Genomic DNA, 21,943 nt, shown 5'->3' with positions numbered 1-21,943 from the left:
AAAGGCAGTTAGAGGAAAGCCCCAGAACTAAACTACTTTTCTGGGTCACAGGTCCCCAGGACAGAGCATGGTGGAGGATGAAGGGCAGGAAGGGGCAGGAATCAGCCGTGGGAGTCTCACTCTCTTTCTCTACCTCTCCTTATCTATTTCATGGGGGAAATATACTTTTATTGGTTGCCTCATACCAGGAGTGGGAAAGATATTCTCCAGGTTATGTATCCCTGTACCTTAGAAAGTTTAAGAGGAGGGTAGAGAGAAGATTGTCTTTTTCTTCTATATTTTTGAATATAGAGGAAAACGAGGCACACTGAACTCAAAAACAGTGTGCACTGCTGAGTCCCCAGATGTACCGTTCCTGGAGGACCTTGATACCTAGTGGGAGCAATGATCTTCCCCTGGGACCCTTTCCCACCCTCCATTCCTCTCTTCATCTCAGCTTGCTCCCTCTCATGGTAACATCATGAAATGACAATGTGCTCTGGTGGCCTTTTGCTCTCCTGATTCGGTCCCATTTTCTTTCTTCTTTTGTCAGGCTGAGTCTTCCAGAGATGAGAGTGGACTGCTCAGCTGCTACTTCGGGAAGCTTCTCTCCAAGATAGACAGGATCCGAGTTGATTACACCCTAAGTATTGCCAATAGGCTTTACGGAGAGCAGGAATTCCAGATCTGTCCGGTGAGTTCGGCATGGCTGGTGATTAAAACTATTGTATGGCAGACGTTGTAAAAATCAGGGAGTAGCTGGATTACTCACCGGGCACCTGGACCACAATCCTGTCTGACATGTAGTGTGATGTACTGTGGACTGGGGGTTCCCCGGGACCCACCTCTTTCTCTCCCACACTGTTGGTTGCCCTGGTTCTGCCAGTTTTCAACTTGAGCAGCTTAGGAGGCCTGTTGTGGGTGAAAGGGGGTCGTGTGACCCTAATAACTTTGGAGCACACGTGGGTTTGGTAATGACTTTCTCTGTTGGGACCGTCTTTCCCAGTAAAGGTGCCTGGTAGATGCACTTGGTAGTTCTTCTTCCTGCCCCTCCCCCCCTTCCCCCAGCACATCTCTAAAATCCCCTTTCATGCCACCCTGAGGCCACCCCTCAATAGAATTGTACTCAGTAGCACCGCGGTATAGCAGAAGGAGTCTGCGTTTGGAGTCAAAGGCATCTGGCTCCTCCCTGTGGCTAAGCAGCGTGTACCTACAGCAAGACCCATCAGGTTCCTCTCTCACCCTTGCAAGGAGCCACATACTTAGCAATGGGCATGAGGGGTGTGACCATAGGCAAATGTGTGATGCAGGTGGTTAGGCTGGTCTAGTGAGGGGGCGGGCTTAGCCTCCTTTGGCCGAAAGAAGTATGTTTTCTCAACAATGAGAATGAGCTTTTAGATGTTTTTTTTTTGAACTGGCTTTATTGAAGTATAAATTCATATATCATACAATTCACCTATTAAAATTGTACACGCCAGTCATTTGGGTATATTACCCTGTAATTGTAGTAACATGTAATGTAAAAATGGCTGTTTTAACCAGTTTTAAGTAAACAGTTTGTTAGCCTTGATCACATTCACAATGTTGTGCAAACATCACCCAATTTCCAAAACGTTTTTATCGCTCTGGAAACTGTTACCGTTAAGTAGGGTTTTAATTCTTAAAAATAGAGGCATTTTGCAGCTAAATCTCTCAAGTAACTTAATACTGATGTTATAGGGTCTCCACAAATGGGACGTTCAAGGATACCTGGTAGCAACAGCTTGTGCCCTTGTAACTGTAGACTGCTTCATGAATAGACATTCTTTTTTCTTTTTTTAAAAGATTTTATTTATTTATTTTTGGAGAGAGAAAGAGACAGAGAGTGCATGCAGGGGGAGGTACAGAGGGAGAAGGAGAGGGAGGGGAAAGAATCTCAATTAGACTTTGCACTGAGCGCAGAGACGGACGCGGGACTCGAGCTGAAACCAAGAATTGAAGGTTTAGCCAACTGAGTCACCCCAAAATCCTGTTAACAAGCATTCTATATCCTGAATTGTCACCACGATGAATGAAAGGCCCGTGGCTAATTAAGAGTGGGGGATAGACAGAGACCACGTGCGTCCCATTTAAATGACCATCTCTCTCATTAGGCTTCTCCTGACTGCCTCATACTTATTAGCACAGTTATCTGATTTCACTGTATTATCTCTCTTTATTCCAACTTAACAGGAATACTTAGATGGCGTGATTGAATTTTACCACACGACCATTGAAAGTGTTGATTTCCGGAAGGACTCCGAGAAGTCCAGACAACAGATTAACTTTTGGGTTGAATCTCAGTCCCAAGGTAAGAAAGACCAAACACATTGTGGCTGGTCTTCTTTTCCATTTAAAAGGAGAAAAGCCAGCCCGGTGTCTCAGATTGCAAGTCTGTCATGACCAGGTACTCACATGCATGGGCTGTGTTCAAAGCCCGTTTTGCAAGTGCACAGTTACACGCTTAGATGCTGTGTTTCTCCTTTGCTCCCTCATAAAAGGGTAAATCCGTTCAACCAAGGACATGCCAGTGGGATGTTAACTATTTCCAAGTTTTTTAAGATTTCATTTATTTATTTGCCAGAGAGAGAGAGAGCGCGCACACAAGCAGGGGAGTGGCAGGCAGAGGAAGAAGCGGGCTCCTCTCTGAACAAGGAGTCCAATGCAGGACTCAGTCCCAGGGTCCCGGGATCACGATGTGGACTGAGGGCGGACGCTTAAGTGACTGAGCCACCCACGTGTCCCAGCTGTTTCTATTTTTAAAAAAACGGTCAGTAGAAATGTTGCAAAGAAAATCTAGTTATTCAGAAGGAAATGGAAATAATTAAATCCATTTTTTTTCAACGTTTCACTAGGTACATAGGTGTTTTCTGGGTGAAGGGTTTAGAGATAGTGATGAGTAGTGAAATTTAGAATTCAACATAAAATGGAATAATTTTTTAATATAGAACTCCCTTGTCTGGCCTTGTCCTGGGAGAAGCACCCAAATTCGAAAATTATTTCTCCTAACTTGGTCCATATGTTGCAAAAATGCCCATTTCTTCAACTTTCCACTCAGTTGCCAAGAAGAAAGCATGTGCACTAAAAAAACGTATACCAAGTCACTAGTTAACTCTCCGGCAGTATTTTAAGTGTAGGTGATGTCAACATAGTCTTTTATTATGGCATTTAAGTTCAAGTCTTGCTGTAGAAAGCTCTAGTCATCTTTAAGGACTAGGCATGTATTCAGATAACCAATGGTTTGGTATTTTGCATGGAAAAGAATGCGTACTGCAAATGGGTGATTGCCTGACCATGTGGGATTTTCCAGTCTGGCTCAGGGCTGTGTTATGGTACAAGGGGCCTCAGAGCTGGACCAAGAGTGGGAAGGCCCCAGGACTGATCTCAGCCAGCCTTGCTGATTTTTGGCTGTGTGGCCTTCCCTCTCACTAGCTGTGGTGTATTCCTCTCTAAGAAGGGAAAACAATACCTACTTCTCATAACTGACATGCGCTGGCATGAGAGGAGGCATGTGAAAGCCCCTACCGACCTGGCCTAGAATATTTATGTGCATTTTTGTTCATATGTAAGCATATACTGTTTGCTGTGATGAGCACTTGAGATAGGAAGTTTACCCAATAGTCCTGTTTCTCAAGGAGGTTATAATATAATCATGTGTCAGGGTCTACTTTGAAAGGTAAATCATGGAGGTGAGGAGGGTAACCTAGTGATGGGTTTTAAAGAGGGCACAGGATGTGATGAGCACTGGGTATTATTCAGAACTAACGAATCATTGAACACCACATCAAAAACTAATGATGTATTATATGCTGGCTAATTGAACTTAATTAAAAAAAAGACAAGTAAATAATGGCATAGGATGTCTCATGGCAATTTCCAACCACAGTGACTCAGGGAATGGAAGGAAATTCCCTCAGTTTCAAGGCTTTAAAATGGGTCCTTCTTGGGGTTGAGAGACAGTGTGTCTCCCCCACGATACACCCCATCACCTCCACCACATCCAGGACTGTACTGTGAGTGGCGTCATTTTCTTAGGTTAGTTCTTGAATCAGACATGCCCTAGCCTTGGGGATGGGAAGCAGCCTTCAGGAAAATCTGTCTACCTGAATACTTCTGGTACAATTCACATTCAGGATATTCTCTGAAACATTTTTTAAGGTAAGATCAAGGAACTCTTCAACAAGGATGCAATTGACAGTGCGACGGTGCTGGTGTTGGTGAATGCTGTTTACTTCAAGGCCAAATGGGAAAAATATTTTGACCCTAAAAACACAGTTGATGCCCCTTTCTCTCTAAATGAGGTATGCTATTATAGCACGTGGTTTTCTAGATATTTCTCTCATAATTTTCACTAAGAAGTATGATTTAGAGTATGTGTACTCAACTCTAAAACTTAGGTCTCTGGGTTAAAGCATACAATATAATAAGAATATTTTGTTATTAGAAAAATCAGTATCAGAAGTTCATTGATCATCTTGGTGCCAGGCACCACCTTGAGCATTTTCGATTCATTATTTCACTTGTTCCCTGAAATATCCTTATGGAAATGGATGTTATTATTCCCATTTAGGAGTTGAGGGGAAAGAATGCAAAGGTTATGTTACATGGCTAAATTCATGCATTAGCATTCACATCTGTGAGTATTTATCTCAAAAACTCATGTTCTAAGCCACTGAGCTGTAGAATGGAGAAAAGGGAAGGTTGGGATCCCAGCCCACCACCTGTCAGCTGTGTTCCTTTCGCAAGCACTGTGCATCTCATCTGTCGATTGATGACCTCTCATAATCATGAGGTGTCTGGGGTGGTGGCCTTTGATCTGATGGAAACCTATGGAAGAATTACTGTGATTCAATATGTAGATAATTATCATTTAACCAAATCTCCAGGCCAACGAAGGTAAGAAGGGGTCAGGAGATCAGGTGAGGCCAATAGACTGGGTGGTGCAGACACAGAAGGTATGAAGCTGGTGGGGATATATCCCTTGGCTAGGCTGTAGGGAGAGCCTGGATAGATAGCTTACCAACGAGTTGTCTTGGGAGCTGAAGAAGCTATGGAAACCAAGGGAAAATAAGGTGTTGGCAAGGACGGGCTGGCTGATCAGTGGGCAGAGGACTCATGGGTTGGGTCACTGGTGTGGCTCAGAGCTTTTGGTAAAGATGCTTCTTATCTTAGTGGAGCCCCGTTTTCAGGAGAGATGAAGGCCATGGGGGTGCACGAGCTTCCCATGACTGTTCCATGACTTTCTATCTTGTCCACTGCAGAATGAAAAGAGGACTGTGAAGATGATGAACCAAAAGGGCCTGTTTCGAATCGGTTTCATAGAGGAGTTGAAGGCACAGATCCTTGAAATGAGGTATACCAAGGGGGCACTCAGCATGTTCGTCCTGCTGCCTTCTTGCTCTGCAGATAATGTGAAGGGCCTGGAAGAGGTAAGTCTTCACTGTCTCTACAAAATACTTCACTGTCAATCTTTGGAGAGCAGCCCTATTAACCATCTACCTGCCTGAGGAAGGATGGCACCTCAGTTATCAGAGATATCAGATAATATGTAAGAATCTGAATTCAGTGAGAGAGTTCATCCTCATTGGTTTAGAAAATGCCAAAAGCCTTGGATAGGGCTTTCCTCTCCCATCTCACAGCTCTCTGCAGTGGTTCTCCAGACCAAGTGATCTGGACATGGAGTGAGGTGAGACTTGCTGCAAATGCTCAATAGCCTGACTTCTGGCCTCTTGCTTGGATTCTTCTGCTATGGCTCATGGAACGGAGCTGTTAGCTGAACTCTGTTTTTGGGTGCAAGTGCCTTGACAGGGTGGAGATCTGGTACTGGGATAAAGTGGTTGTGAGCTGGGGATCAGTGAAGGCTGGAGAGCCTCAGTGGTGTGTTGTTATGTGCAGTGAAGAGATGGAGACAGAGGAAGAGAGAAATACCCGGATAGCGAATCACAACAATAGCCATGATTCAAAATGTATCGTGTGCTGGCACTATGTTAATTACTCTACATACATCATTTTGTTTAATCCCTCAAGAGCCTAATGGTATTATCTCCATTTTATAGAAGACGGAATTGAACCTTAAAATGTTAAGGCATGACCAAGCTCACTCAACTTGGTCAACGGAGTTTTGCTGGGCTTTGACACCCAGACACCAGTCTGTCAGACACCAGAGGATACCAGAACTCAAATTGTCCTGTGACTTCTAAAGACTCCAGAGAATTGCTTGGAGGGATTTAAATGAGATCAGAGTAGGTTGAGGCTTAGAGAAGGACCTTGAAGATTGTTACTGGCTGTTGAAATATACTCAAGCCTTTTGAAGTAATTGGGACATCCATTGCTGGTTCATAATATGACCTTAAATATTATTTCCTTCCTTTTGTAGCTTGAAAGGAACATCACTCATGAAAAAATAGTGACCTGGAGCAGCTCAGAGAATATGTCAGAAGAAACAGTAGACGTCTCCTTCCCTCAGTTCACCCTGGAAGATAGCTATGATCTCAATTCTATTCTACAGGACATGGGCATCACGGATATCTTTGAGGAAGGGAAGGCTGATCTTACTGGAATCTCTCCAAGTCCCAATTTGTACCTTTCAAAAGTTTTCCATAAAACCTTTGTGGAGGTGAATGAAAATGGCACCCAGGCAGTTGCTGCCAGTGGGGCTGTTGGCACAGTAAGGTCCATACCTTCCTGGGTGACGTTTACTGCCGATCACCCTTTTCTCTTTTTCATCAGACACAACAAAACCCAAACTATTCTATTCTATGGCAGGGTCTGCTCTCCCTGAAAGGAGCACACTGTCTAGTAACCCAGGAGCTGGAAGAAAGTGGCAGAATGGTCTCCCGCTGGCGATAACATGGGAATTTGCGTTCTTGCTGATATCTAAAGCTGACCGAATTCTGCCACAGCTCCATGCCCCCTTCCTCCTGCCACTGGCCTGAGCTTGTCCTGATCCTTTTCTCACCCTGTAGCTGACTTTCATCTACGTCCATTAGTATCAAAGTCTCTGGCTCCCTCCCTAACCTTTCACCACACTAAGCTTTCAAGCATATAATTCACCCTCTGTGACCTTGAAGGTCAGTGTAATGTACTGACTTTAAGTTCCCTACCTCCATATAAAGGAATCCTGGAAGTTCAAGTCATTAGACCACTTCTAGGGGAGGATAAATTCAGAAACCACTTTAACATGGGCAACAGGAGGAAATGTTTAAATGGAATGTGTTTTGGAAACTCAGCTCTATTTCTATGGTAGTTAAAACCAGGGGTCGCTGCTGGCCAAGACGCCCTGCCTCTTTCTCTCCCATCTTCTTCTACTGCATGGAAGATGCCCTGTAAGATGCTTCTCACCTAAGGAAAAATCCACCTACCAGGGGTGGATTTAAGTGAGAGCTCAAGGACGGAAGCCTGCCCTGACCAGCACTCATTCTGTGGAGGTCAGGACATGTTTTGCGAATCTGACATTGACCTAAGGGAGCGGCAGTGGATTTAAAAATTAGTCTCAGCTTTCCTTATTGAGTCTCCTAGGCTATCATCATGAATCATGATCCTCTGTGTCTTTTCACCCCTTCCTCAGAGAATTCGCCTCTGTAGTTATTCTTAAATACCCAATAAGTTAGGTGGGGGAGGGGAGCCATCATCATGAAGCATGATCCTCTGTGTCTTTTCACCCCTTCCTCAGAGAATTCGCCTCTGTAGTTATTCTTAAATACCCAATAAGTTAGGTGGGGCAGGGGAGCACTGCCCCCCCTGTAGACTGCTGGCTCCCTAACCCCCTCAGTCAGGAGTCTGCCACATGGACCTATTTCCTCCTGGAGGCCTTATGCTGGGTCATGTCCTGAGAGCTGGCCTGGTTCTGGGCATGATGCATGTGGAAATCTATGTCAAGAAGGCCGTTGGCTTCATATCAATCTCTAGTCTACTGAAAACCAGATGCCCAAGTGTTTAAGACTCTAGAACTGGACTTTCATTCTCTGATACGTCTGTCTGAATTCTTGATCTCTGCCTTAGCTGAATGCTCTGGAATGACTATTACCAATGCCTAACTCAAGGAAGTGGAGAATCATTCTGTCAAGGTGAATTTCTGGTCTTGGCCATGGCCCCATTTCCCTGCCCTGCCCTGCCCTATGAGCGTCCTCCTCCCAGTTGCCACCATGTTGGTTAAGGGTGGCTGTGGCGGTTTTTGCAAGAGAAGGTAGGTTAAGTTCAGCTGGTTAAGTCATGCTGGCCCCTGTCCCCCTGTTTGCCTCTATATTAATGATTTCTTTGTGCTGTGAAGGACAAGTTCCATGTTCCTCATACAGGCTTCTCATTGTCAAAGGTTGTTTGTGGTATAAAAAATTCCTCATTGATAATGTGAGGCAGCTTGAGGTGGCTCTCCCAAGTCCTTCCACAGAAGGCATGTCCCATGGGTCAAATTTATGTCAGATAATATAATATGTAGTCACTTCTGTGGTTCTTTTTGGGGCTAACATTTTGAAGATTCCATGCCTGACCTGTCATTGCTGTTGGATACTGAACTCAATAACTATGACCTTTGTGAAGGTTTGGCATTGTCCGGCATCGCTATGTTCTTATTCTTTTCCTTGATAAACACATCTTCTCATTGTATTGGGCTCTCTCAGAATTTTAATCACAAAGGGAAAGTGTATCTCCTTATAAAAATGAGAGTGAGAGTGAGATTCTGTGAACCAGTAAACTTACTAATCTTCAATTGATCAAAATGTTTCTTCTTAGTAAATAAAACACTTTTGTCAGTTAAAATGTGTACGTTATTTTATGTGCCAACTGACTTTTTTAGTGACCTAAACCTAGCTTTAATTTTTTTCATCCCCAAATATAGAAATACATACTCTATAAAACTAACCATTCATCTCGTTTATGTTGGAAAGATGTATCTTGTGCCAGAAAAACTTTCTTAACTTTCTACCATAATTATATATGAAGGCATACACAAAAGGTGAAAGCTTGCAATGATTCTAAAATCTAGGAGTGATATCCAGTGGGTCATCAAACTTGGAAGACGTTTCTACTGACTACAAGTTAAGAGCTGGAAGGAAAACCTCAACAAGTGGTTCCCTGTATAGTGCCACCCCTGTGTCAGTCAGCTTCGTTCCCTCCCATTACTGGCTTCACTGGGGTTCAGAAACATAAGAGCCTTGCCAGCTTAAATTCCAGACAGCTACCTTTCTCCTTTGTACTTGCTGTGGTCTCAGCCTCTGTCTTTCTTGTCAGTTTTTTTCTTTTTGCCGCCATTTGAAGACTGATTGATACTCCCCCCATACAACGCACAGGAAAGTGAAGAGAGGGTATTGGCATTTTCTACCTTGGGCAGTTTAGACTTCACAAGGAGAGTATTTTTGGTGGGACAAAGACAGAAAGAATGCTGGTGGCAATGTTGTTGGGTTCGTATACTTCATTTGTCCCCTGTCTTTGAAGTGTCAGAGAGTCTGACCATACAGGGAAGACAGGATTCTAACTTAGTTCTATGGAATACAGTATATGGAAGCCTATGAGAAACTGGGGATTATGCTCAAAATTAGGAGTTCTTGACTCTTCATTCTTGTGCCAGTCCAGTGAGACTGACCTTTTAATATGGCAGCCACAGGCACAGAGAACATGCAAGTCCATGCATGTTCTGTAAGTGCTAAAAAATCAGCCAGAGCATTCAAATCTGGGAAGTGAGCTCCTCCATTTCTAATTCATGATTCCCTCCACCCAGCAATGTTGACAGGTAAGACAAATGAGGCAATGTAGATTCCAAAACAACTGATTCATTTACTCTGAGTATAAGCATTCTGGGAAGAGAACCACTAACGTGTCGTACTCAATAGGCTCTCTAGTGCTCTCCAGGTCACAGGATTTGAACATTCTATTTTATTTTGACTTCAGCCCTCCTTATGATTTCATACATTACCTCATGTATCTTTCCCCCTCAGACTCCTCCCCAGCTTCTTCTTGAGCTGGAGCAAGCCAGAACATATGTTGCTTCATCCTTGATTGCTGTTTATCTTTTGCATTTGGACGTGTGGCCTTTTTTTTTTTTATTACAGTATCATTAACCTTAGGTGGAGGCCCTATGATTGGGATGATGTGTGAGGAAACTGTGCGGTGTTTCATTGGGTTTGCTTGCTCCGTAGTTGAATGCCAACATCAGACGTTTTCTTCATTCACATTACTCGTGTTGTGTTCTTGTTTTTCCAAATCTACTGTGTTATTCTTTTTTTTTTTTACTCAATATATAAAACACAAGATTTTATTTAAGAGACACACCTCCTACCAATGTATTCTATATGCTTAAAATTTAATTAAAAATTTCCCATATTCTCATACACTGTTTCCCTTCTAAATTATGTCATCCATCATATGCATCAAATAATGTTTTAGCCACGGTTCGGTGAAAGGACTTGAGAAGCAACCAAATGCACAACAGGGGATCTGGTGGAAACCCACATTCCTTTTGTTGACACATATAGGTTTTGAATAGATCATCCCAGGTCCGAGGTTATGTAAATGAGGAGAACATATAGAGCTTTAAAAAAATTTGTGCCCAGTAAGGAATGAATACATCATGATATAGAGAAAAAAAAAATGATCTGAAGCTTCAGAAAATGACTTGTGGCAAGAACTTGAAGAGAACTTTAGAAAACTTTTTGGGATGATTGACAGGTTTGAAGAAGGCAGGACATTTGTGGAATTGGAGAAGAAATCTATGAAGATAAACGGTAGATAAATTGTGACAAGGTGTGAAAAAACTGGATGAAATATAAAAAGACTGCCAGGGAACTAAAAATACAGTAGCAGAATTTAAATAGAATTTAGAGGCAGTAAAGAAGCAAAACTGATGTACTGGAAAATTTAATTAGTGATGAACAGGGTGTATTTCAGTGTTTGTTTTAGAACATATAGGAAATAATAAAAGGGAAATTCATAGCTACAGAGAACAGAGGATAAACCTAAGGGTTAGGTGTTTCTGAGAAAGCAAGCATATTAATTGGCATGAAATTAATAATCAAGACACAATGAAAGAAAACTTTCTTACGTTGGACAGTCACCTGATTACACGGATTGATTTCCAAGAAAAGTAAGCAAAAATAGACTTGCTAAGAAACTGTAACAATAAAAGGCTGAGAAAATAATTCTGTTAACATTTGGGCAAAAAAGAACATGTTCACTTATAAAGGATAAATAATCAGAGGCTCCTCAAAAATTCATGTTGTGTTAAATTTCTAGGTTTAAAACCTAGTCTACAGGTTTGAGAGAAAAATACAGGATTAAAGAATTTCCTGTTCAGTCAAGTTGTAAATGCAACAGAAAATCCTTCCTAGCTGTATTTCTGCACAGGTGACCATGGTGTGTTTAATCCCCAGCACCTGGCACCATGCTATAACTATGAGAGGAACTGAAATTGAATTCATGTTGCTTTGAGCAAAATCCAATGCAGTCTAATTCTCCAAAGGTAAAGAAATACATCTAGTAAAAATATGATTTCAACTGACAGCCAAAGTAAGAAGAGAAATTCTTAATTTTAAGTTCTAATTATGTCCCCAAATTGTTGGCAGTTGTGACTCTTCCTTTTGGCACTATTTTTTTTTTTTAATGTTTGGTCTAGGTATGGGGTGAGTTTCAATATCCAGAAGACTATAGTCATGAAATCCCTGAACTGGAACAGTAATAGTTCTTGAAATTTGTTGAGTACTTACACATACTGGTATTGATCAAAAACCTTTATATGTGTTAGCCCCTTTAACTCTCTCAATCTTCCTCAGAGGTGGGTTATCATTAGTTAACAGATCATAGTGGGTTATCATAGTTAACAGATAAGGAAACTGAGGCAAAAGATCACCCAGGTCACAGATGATTGGACTAGAGTTTGAACTTGGCAGTCTGGCTGGATAATATACAGTAGATTTCTAACCACTGCCCTTTATGTTCTTCCAAATAGAAATAAGAACATAAGAGGACATTTACTTCCATTTTTTAAATTTTGCAAGTATGCCCTTTGAGGGCTGAGATAAAGTTTTAGGTTCCAGTGTGCTTTGAGCTTTGAGGTGGAAAATTCAGGGGGGCAGAAGGAGTATGGGGTGGGCAATCATCATGATGCCAGGTTCAAGTTCTTAAGTAGGAGTCACCTGGCAGGTGTGAGTCTTCCTGCCCTGGCCCTGTGCCAAGCAACTGAGTGGCAGAGGTCTTTGTCCCCTGGCTGTAAGCAGGTCCACTTGAGTCACAGATGCATCACCATGTCCCCAGGTGACTGCTACTGTCACAGAGGAGGACAAATTCCCACTCAAGAGGTACAAGCTGCTAGTATCCTTGCCAGGAGCACATACAGAACCTTCCACTCCTAAATTGCTAACACAGGACAAGGGTAACTGCAAAACAGCATTCATGGACAGTCTAACAGGGAAACTCAAAGACAGAGATAAGTGTATGACATAGATTAGCAAATGTCTGAAGGAAATAACCACATGAAAGCAAGAAATCAACCTCAACAGAGTTAATAGATTAGATAAAATACCTTAAGACATATAAAGTGAAGTTAAGATACTCATTTAGAATTCTTGGAAATAAGCTTAATTATTATAAGAGGTCAGTAAGTGGACTTAACAGCAGAATGAACACAGCCAAAGAGACAGCTGGAAGACTGAACCTCGAAGTTCTACAAAACATAGAAGAGACAGATAAAGAGATAGAAGATACTTAAGTATGTTAAGAGCCATGCTAGGTAGTGAAAGAAGCTCCAACATTCATCAGTGAGCATTTCAGGAACAGAGAGAACTGAAGGGAGGAAGTACTCAAAGATAAAAGAAAAATACAGAGAATTGAAAAAAATTCATGCTGATTGAAAGGGACAATTGAGAACCTGCACTTCCACACTGTGGTTAAATTATTGAAGATCAGGGAAAGAGGGGAGTATTCTAAGAGCTTTGTGAGACGAGAGAAATAGAATTCATAAAATGGAATGAGAATCAGATTGAGTTTAGGTTTCTCTTTGGCCCTGTAAGAAGACACAGGGCAATATTTTGGAGTTCCAAGAGAAAGGAAATCTAACTGAAGTATGTACCTATATAAACTATTAGTCACTGGTGATAGCAAAATGTGTGAATGAGGGGGGCACCTGGGTGGCTCAGTGGGTTGAGCCTCTGCCTTCGGCTCGGGTCGTGATCTCAGTGTACTGGGATCGGGTCCCGCATCGGGCTCTCTGCTCTGCGGGGAGCCTGCTTCCTCCTCTCTCTCTCTCTCTCTCTTCCTCTCTGCGCACTTGTGATCTCTCTCTGTCAAATAAATAAAATCTTAAAAAAAATGCGTGAACAAGGGCTCTTAGTTGACTATCTGTAGACTTTAACCTGAAGCAAGCTCTACTACAAAAAAGCCTTAAAAGATGAATTGAAGAGGAAAAAGTGAGCCATGCATAACTGTGATGCCAAAAAAGAAAAAAAGAGTAAAATGTGACTTAAGCTTAAATTAGAATTAATTATTAAAAAATGAGGATTCACATGTCTCAACATGAGAAGTAGGAGATGGTGGGATTGAAGAGTGAAGAGAGATTGACTTCAGACATTAATAGAAATTTTTTTTCCAATTTATTTATTTTCAGAAAAACAGTATTCATTATTTTTTCCATTAATAGAAATTTATGTTTAATATTTGTGTTATACCAAAGGTTAACCAGTTGGTTAACCAGTTGAGATAGAATGCACAATTGCTGAAACATTAGGGAAAAAAGAATGAAAAATACTTGATCAATTCAAAGAAATATGATCAATAAGACAAGAAACAAGAAGGCATAGTGTATACATAATGTAAAACAAGGTGGCAGTAAGTCTAAGGTCCTAGAGATGTGGGTAAGTTAAATTCCACAATCACAAGACCACTGAATTAAAAAGACAAAGATTTATTTATACACTATTAATAGGACACAATAACAAGAATATGAGGATTAGAGTAATGATATAGGAGAAATATCCAAGAAACATTAACAGAAGAAAAGTAAGAATAGTAACAATAACACCAGATGAAAATTTAATCAAAGCCCCAAACAGTAATGAACAAAGATAATCATGACACATATTTCTTTTTGTTGTTGTTGTTCATTTCCATTCTAATTTTTTGCAATTATGATTTGAAGCATTCTTTGTGTTCACAATTTTTTAAATGATTTTATTTATTTATTTGAGACAGAGAGAGAGAAAGAGATTCTGCTAGGCACAGAGGGGCTCGATCTCACAACCGTGAGATCATCACCTGAGCTGAAATCATGAGCAGATGCTTAACTGCCTGAGCCACCCAGGTGTCCCCACAGTGCTTTTTAAGTGGTATTTAACTCATAAGGTAAAATGTTGTAGCTTTTTTTTTTTTTTTGGCTCATGGTTGATTCTTTGGGGAACATTTTTATGAACTGAAAAGTTTTGATTTTCACTATTTTCTTCTTACAGTAGTTTTGCACGTTTGTTGGACAACTTTTTCTGTTCATTCTGAAATGTATAGAATTTGGGGGCTAAAAAGGACTAAAATGACATTACTTTAGGAAGGCAATGTTTCTTGGTTCAAGAGTACCCTCTTCTGTTGGAATAGTAAAGTACAGCTTGTAAAACAAATGGTGCCTTACTATTATGCCTGTAGATTTGAACTACGTGCGCAGATATTTGAAATCAGGTGGATTCCATTAAACCTGATGGAACAGTCCCACCAGAAGAACAAATATTGGTAAAGGAGACTAACTCATTATGCAGAGATTTAATGATCATCTTTTTTATTGCGTTATGTTAGTCACCACAAAATACATCATTAGTTTTTGATGCAGTGTTCCAAGATTCATTGTTTATGTACAACCCCCAGTGCTCCATGCAAAACATGCCCTCCTTAATACCCACCACCAGGCTCACCTAACCCCCAACCCCCTCCCCTCCAAAACCCCCAGTTTGTTTCTCATAGTCCACAGTCTCTCATAGTTCATCTTTCCCTCCAATTTTCCCCAATTCACCTCTCCTTTCCTTCTCCTAATGTCCTCTATGTTATACCTTATGTTCCACAAGTAAGTGAAAGAATATGATAATTGACTTTCTCTGCTTGACTTAGTTCACTCAGCATAATCTCCTCCAGTCCCAGCCATGTTGATGCAAAAGTTGGGTATTCATCCTTTCTGATGGCTAAGTAATATTCCATAGTATATATGGACCACATCTTCCTTATATATACATATATATGGACCATGTCTTCTTTATCCATTGGTCTGTTGAAGGGCATCTTGGCTCTTTCCACAGTTTGGCTATTGTGAACATTGCTGCTATGAACATTGGGGTACATATGGCCCTTCTTTTAACTACATCTGTATCTTTGGGGTAAATACCCAGTAGTGCAATTGCTGGGTCATACTGTAGCTCTATTTTTAATTTTTTAAGGGATTCCACACTGTTTTCTAAAGTGGCTGCACCAACTTGCATTCCCACAAACAGTGTAAGAGGGTTCCCCTTTCTCCACATCCTCTCCAACATTTGTTGTTTCCTACCTTGTTAATCTTTGCCATTCTAACTGCTATAGGTGGTATATCAATGTGGTTTTAATTTGAATTTCCCTGATGGCTAATGATGATCAACATTTTTTCATATGTTTGCTAGCCATTTGTATGTCTTCTTTCTAAAAGATTCCAAGTGAGTTAACTGATGGTTTACCAAGTAAGGAAGTTCTCCAAGATAGTTAGTTAGCTAGTTACCCAAAATTTAAAACAAACAAACAAAAGCCTTCTTATACACCAGCAATAGCTACTTGCAAGTTCAACATTTTGGTTAATTCATTGCATTTAGTTCTATTTGAGATTTTCTCTTTATTCATTCATTTGTTTACTTATAATCTGCATCTCCCCAGGAGAATGTCAATCTGATGAGAGAAGTGCTGTTTTACATCTTATTCATTGTTGTTTCTCTGTACTTAAACCAGAATCTGACACAGGGAAATGCTTAAATAATACTGGTTGAATAAATGAATGAGTGGAAAAACCAAAGACCCTATTCACAAAAATATCAAAACTATAAAATATTTATGAATAAATCTAAAATACACGTGTTTCTGTGTGATGAATAACACAAATATGGAAATATTAAATATATGAACATAGAGTTCAATGATTTGTCAAACAGTGAATATCCATGCAACCATCATCCAGGTAAAAATATATATATATAACATTATCATTACTCCAAAGCTTTTCCTATTCCCCCATATCACTTTCCAATTCTTACTTTCTTTGTCCTCTTCAAAGTATAACCGTTATGCTGACTGGCAGCATTATAGTCAAGTTTTGCCTGCTTTTGAACTTCATATAAATAGAATCATACAGTCTATATTATTTTGCATTTGGCTTCTTTTCATCAATATTGTTTTTGATGCTCAACCATTTTGTCATCTATAGCTTTAGTTCATTCCTTATCGTGGCTGTGTGGTATCTCATTGTGTGAATGCACCATAATTTATGTCTATGTTCTACCATCATATGTATCTTTTGGTGCCTGTGAGTGCACATTTCTGGGTGTGTATCTGAGATGGAATTTCTAGGTCATAGAATATGTGTATGTTGAACTTTAATAAGGCCTTTTGATTAGTGCAAGTTTTACCTTTTATGTAGTCCAATTTATTAAACTTTACTATTCATGCTAATGTTTTTGTTGTGTTTCATTTAGCTCTGCAGGTCATTTAGAATTGATATTTTGCATATGGTATGAGGCAGTAGTCAAGATTTATTTTTTCCTAATGGCTATCCAACTGCCTCAGCATAATTTATTGAAAACGCCACTTTCCCCCCATTGCTCTGCAGCAATACTTGGAAAAAAATTGAGTGAGCATATATGCACAGATACGTTTCTGGGCCTTTCTTCTGCCCTATCCTTTGGCCAAATCACACTCAATTATTTAATGACAAACACTCTCCAAGAGTGTTTTGGTTATTTTTGGCTTTCTGAATCAGCTGGTCAATTTTTTTGAAAAAACAAAACAAAACAAAAAACCCAAAAACCCAGAAACTCCTGGGATTTCAACTGAGATTACAGTGACCAATTTTGACAGAATCGACATCTTTGCAATACTGAGTCTTCCAAACCATAAATGAAGCATAGTCCTCTATCAATTTAGGTCTTTCCAAGTTTCCTGGATTATGTTTGGAGGGAGGCTTACCCATCTTTCATTTTTACTAGAAATGTGATGGTTTTGGGTACTCTTTCAAAGAATTTTTCATTTTCTAATTGTATGTTGCTAGTTTATAAACAGTATTTGATATTTTTAATAGTCACCTTGTATTCAGCAATTTTGCTATACTCACCTTTAAATTCTTATAATGTGTGTGTCAATTCCTCTGTGAATAATTTTATTTTGTTTTGGGTCTTGAAACTTATTCAGTTGCGTTGAATTCATCTTTTTTCCCCCTATTCTTTCTTCCAGCCTTGGTTCAGTTTTGAAGGGGAGCAGTGATAGTGGGCATACTTGTTTCATTTTTGCTCACAAAGACAAAACTGGTTTTCCATCTCTTTATTTCCTCCATTCCTTTCTATCTATGAACTCTACTGAGGAACATGTAAGAGGAACATATCACTGGCTCAGTATGTAAAGCTGACAATATCTCCCACATTGATCTATCAGTTTTAAATGTTCCAATCTAAATCTCCAGGGAAATTTCCATAGGTCTTGGAAAAGCTCATCTAAAGGAGATTGTGTGCAAGAATTTCCAAGGAATGTTTAGAAAGCAAAAACAGTGAGGGAGCTTGGGATAGATATGAAGACGCATGGTCTTGGTTAGCTTCTCTAGAAGCAGTGCTGCAGATCGGAGTTCTTGTTCAGGGAGTTTTCTGGGTGGGGATGAGAGGAGAGGGTTTCCTTGAGAGAAGCAGGACAGGGAAGGGAAACCTGTTCATCAATCATGTCTCAGCTACAGGCTGGATTCACTCTGATCCTGTGGCTGAAGCTCTGGAGGACAAATTACACTATGAAATGAGTCCTGTTTTGTTGCAAGGGGACTGTCCTGTCCTTTTATATCCTTATGCCAGTGAGTCACAGCTGAGGTGTGCCCTGGCTGGGGGTGGCGTGCTGCGTGGCTCCCACTTGAACTGTCAGCCAGAACAGCAGCCTGGTGACAGGAGCACTGGCTGGCAAAGGGAATCTGCTTGGGACCCAGCAGCAGTCATTACATTAAAGGCTTGAAGAAGAAAAATGTCACATGCCAGTATCAGTCACAGATGTGCAGAGGTTGTACCCAAACTTGGGATAGGTGGGGAACCCCTGAGTACTCTGGGTCAGGGCTTATTATTTTCATGTCCTCACTCGGAAGCACTGGAACCACTTTTATGGTTTCCAAGTGTCAATGTATTTTCTACCGTTGGGACATTTTTGATACTGGGAGGAGAGAGCTGATGAAATAGTAGGTTAGGGAGGGGTCCAGCCATTGGAGGTTGTGATGACATTGAAAATTAGGTTTAGGAAGAACAAGGATGAGAATCTGTAACCAGAGGGGGGAATTTTGGAGGCCAGTAATTTCCAGTAGGAGCAGTTTCTGGTGGTGATGACACCCAAAGGGTGACCATGTGGATCACAGAGGAGAGGGAAGGGGAGGGTCAGGAAAGTGTTAAATGCCCCCAGCATGGACTGTGAAGATATACAGAGGGATGGTGGGGTTAGAGAAGACAGGAAGAACTTATGTGTGCAGAGTGGTGAGTGGGGGGGAGATATGCTTAGGGAAAGAAGGGGTAAGTCTCTAAGGGGAACACTGAAGGTGATCAAAGGAAGAAATACTTCATGCATAGCAAGTGGACGGCACGAGGCATGGGAACCTTGCTTCCTGAACCCAAGATATGAGTAGCTGTCTCAGGGAAGAATGTGGGATGTGTGGTCCACAGGGGAAAGCTAGGCCTCCCTGTGAAAGTGCCTGGTAGAGGAAATGCATTAGGACAAAGCAGACGTCTTGTGGAGGTAGCTGGGCCATTGAACAGGGGATCTAGGGTCACAGAAAAAGAAATTAGAAGACAAATACTGATAGGGATGTTCAAACATAAAGCATTATTGCCAACTCAAAGATTTCATACCATTAAAAAAAACCCAACATCTTCATTTCAATGGCATCCAGTCTTAACTCCATAACCACGTGCTGATTCTTTCCAAATCTTACTCAATTGGTGTATCTCTCAGTGACAATGAGAATGTAAAATTTAATTAAATACTGTTTTGAGTTTGCTTAAAGAGCTGTAATCAGAATATTAAAAAACAGAAGGTGAATTGTGAGTGTTGAGATTGGCACATATATTACCTGTGCCCTTAGAAGGTGTATCACTGAGCTACTTCCTTTGGCAGACTTGCAGGTGAGAGGGAAGAGTTAAGATGTCCTTCTATGATTTGTTTCTTGGCAATAATGACAAATCTTCATACCCTTTACCCAAGACTAAAGCTGAGAATAGTCCAAGAACTGTTTATTTTTTTAAAATTTTTTATGTCAATTCATCAATTTTTTATGTCAATTTAATTAACATACAGTGTATTAATATACAGTTTCAGAGGTAGAATTCAGTGACTCATCCATTACACACAAAACCTAGTGTGCATTACATCAGGTGCCCTCCTTAATGCCCATCACATTCCCCCACCAATCTCCCATCTAGGACCCCTTGGTTGGTTCTCTATAGTGAAGAGTCTCTATGGTTTGCCTCCCTCTCTGTTTTTCTCTTGTTTAATTTTTCTTTCCCTTCCCCTGTGTTTATCTGTTTTGTTTCTTAAATTCTCCACATGAGTGAAATCATATGGTATTTGTCTCTCTCTGATTGACTTATTTTGATTAGCATAATACTCTCTAGTTCCATCCACATCATTGCAAATGGCAAGGTTTCATTCTTTTTGATGGCTGAGTAATATTCTCTCTCCCCCCCCTCTACACACACACACACACACACACACACATCACCTCTTCTTTATCTATTCATCTGTAGATGTACATCTGGGCTCTTTTCCATATTTTGGCAGTTGTGGACATTGCTGCTATAAACATTGAGTTGCTTGTGTCCCTTTGAATCACTATGTTTCTATCTTTTGGATAAATACCTAGTAGAAACATTGTTTCTTAAATGGATTAGTAGAGACAATGGGGATACCTCTGGATTAGCAGAAAATAACTGGAATTTAGAGATGTAATTTATTGATTTTTTAAAATAGTGTTGTTTTCCTGAAATCAGGGAGCTTGTTGGATGTTTATGAATTATTAGTCCTTAGCCCAGTGTTTGGTACATAGTAGACGCTCAGCAAATGTTTACTGAGTCAACTAAAATGAGGGATTTCATAATTCATGGAAAGAATGTTTGGGAATAAGAGTGGTGGGTGGTGTGTATATGTGTGTGGTCACTGCCTGCCTGTGTTTGGTCACTGCCTGCCCCAAATTTCTCACTAATTTTTCTGGTTCTTTTCTAGCAAGATAGCTTTCTTTCATTTTCTTCTTTTCATTTGATATCTTAAAATAATACAACTGCTAAGTTAACTTTATTGCAGAGACTGGGCTTGTCAGGACGCAACCTTGTACACCCACAGTAAGTAAAGTATGCATTAAATCAGATCTTTGTCAAGCTATAAACCAGTGGGTTTCCAACCTTGGCTGCACATCGTAATCACCTGGGGTGATAAAAATTCCAATGTCTTATTCTCACCCTAGAAAATGCTCACTTAAGTTGTCCGGGCATTGTTTTTGTTTGTTTGTTTCCCAGGAGATTTTAATGTGTATCTAAGATGGAGAACCAGTGCTCTGAACAATTTTTTCCAGAGGATCCCTAAGATCACTGGGGATGAAGGCCCTTTCATAGTCTTTCCACCTGGGCCAAAATTCACTTGACTTGGCCATTTTGGTCCTGAGTTGAGCTCCTGCTTTTAGTCTTATTTTGCTGTCTGGTTGATTTTTATCTCTTTATGCTTGGAATTCCAAAATCCTTTTTTTTTTTAAAATTTTATTTATTTATTTGACAGAGAGATATATCACAAGTAGGAGGAGAGGCAGGCAGAGAGAGAGAGAGAGGTGGAGCAAGCAGGCTCCCCGCTGAGCAGAGAGCCTGATGTGGGGCTTGATCCCAGGATCCTGAGATCATGACCTGAGCCAAAGGCAGAGGCTTAAGCCACTGAGCCACCCAGGCACCCACCAAAATCCTTTATAAGGGAATTCAAGAATTTACACTCTATTCCTCTATGTCATAAGGTGCACCCTTTTTGAGTTCCCAGAACAATTAGCTGACAAGTGCATAACTTTATGGCTACGAGTGGAAGAAATAGGAAATCCAATCCCCAGTTTTGTCAAAAGCCTTGTATCCTAATTTTTATTAGGGAAATCGTCATTGAGAAATCAAAGGTTGTTTCACTGGAAAGGCAACGATAATGACTAGGGAGAGGCAGAGAGAGCCCTATAAATTTAAGATCTCAACAACTCATGTTACATATGTTTCCTGGTTCTTGTCAGCTACCTCTGTCTCTTCAAAAATCAGGTAAGTTCTTTCTTTGGCTTTAACTGAAGACTTCTGTGTTTTAAGAACACTTGAGGTTTGTTCATTTGAGAGAAGTAGTTTTGTTGTGCATAGTTTTCCTTGGGCTGGTTTTATTTAATGCAGAGCCTACATAGCCATGACAGTGTATCTTCATCTTGTTTGATGGTAAGTTAATTCATTTTATTTCTCAGTTAGCTTGCAAGGAATCCCCACAAGGCAACTTGGGGGTTTTAACAGCAGATGTAGAATGCCTTAGCAGGGATGGGCCCTTGATGGCCAAAACCCTTCAAAGTATTTAAGCTTGCAAAAAATTTTATTCTGCATTAATCTCATTCTTGTTTTAGGATTTTTCTGAAAGCCTTTGTAAATTACTTATAACATAGCTGGTGGGGAAGAAATTATAAAGTGTGTTTTATTTATTTATTTTAAAAAAGATTTTATTTATTTATTTGACAGAGAGAGATCAC

At 40.5% G+C, this 21,943-nt stretch overlaps 1 protein-coding gene across 3 annotated transcripts in view; it reads left to right on the top strand.

Annotated features, from left to right (window-relative positions):
* SERPINB12 (serpin family B member 12) overlaps positions 1 to 8,745 on the top strand; it is a 35,505-nt gene extending 26,760 nt beyond the window's left edge. For all 3 annotated transcript variants that reach the window (XM_044240971.1, XM_044240972.1, XM_044240973.1), the window contains exons 4-8: positions 533 to 673; positions 2,191 to 2,308; positions 4,156 to 4,298; positions 5,259 to 5,426; positions 6,374 to 8,745. In XM_044240971.1, coding sequence (XP_044096906.1) covers positions 533 to 673; positions 2,191 to 2,308; positions 4,156 to 4,298; positions 5,259 to 5,426; positions 6,374 to 6,778 — 975 coding nt within the window. In that variant the 3' untranslated portion in view covers positions 6,779 to 8,745. The remainder of the gene's footprint in view (positions 1 to 532; positions 674 to 2,190; positions 2,309 to 4,155; positions 4,299 to 5,258; positions 5,427 to 6,373) is intronic.
* The last annotated feature ends 13,198 nt before the right edge of the window (positions 8,746 to 21,943 follow it).

This window comes from Neovison vison, chromosome 3 (genome assembly GCF_020171115.1).
Source record: "Neovison vison isolate M4711 chromosome 3, ASM_NN_V1, whole genome shotgun sequence".
NCBI lineage: Eukaryota > Metazoa > Chordata > Mammalia > Carnivora > Mustelidae > Neogale > Neogale vison.
The sequence above is the reverse complement of the archived record's forward strand: the minus strand, read 5'-3'. Positions and strand labels throughout refer to the sequence as shown.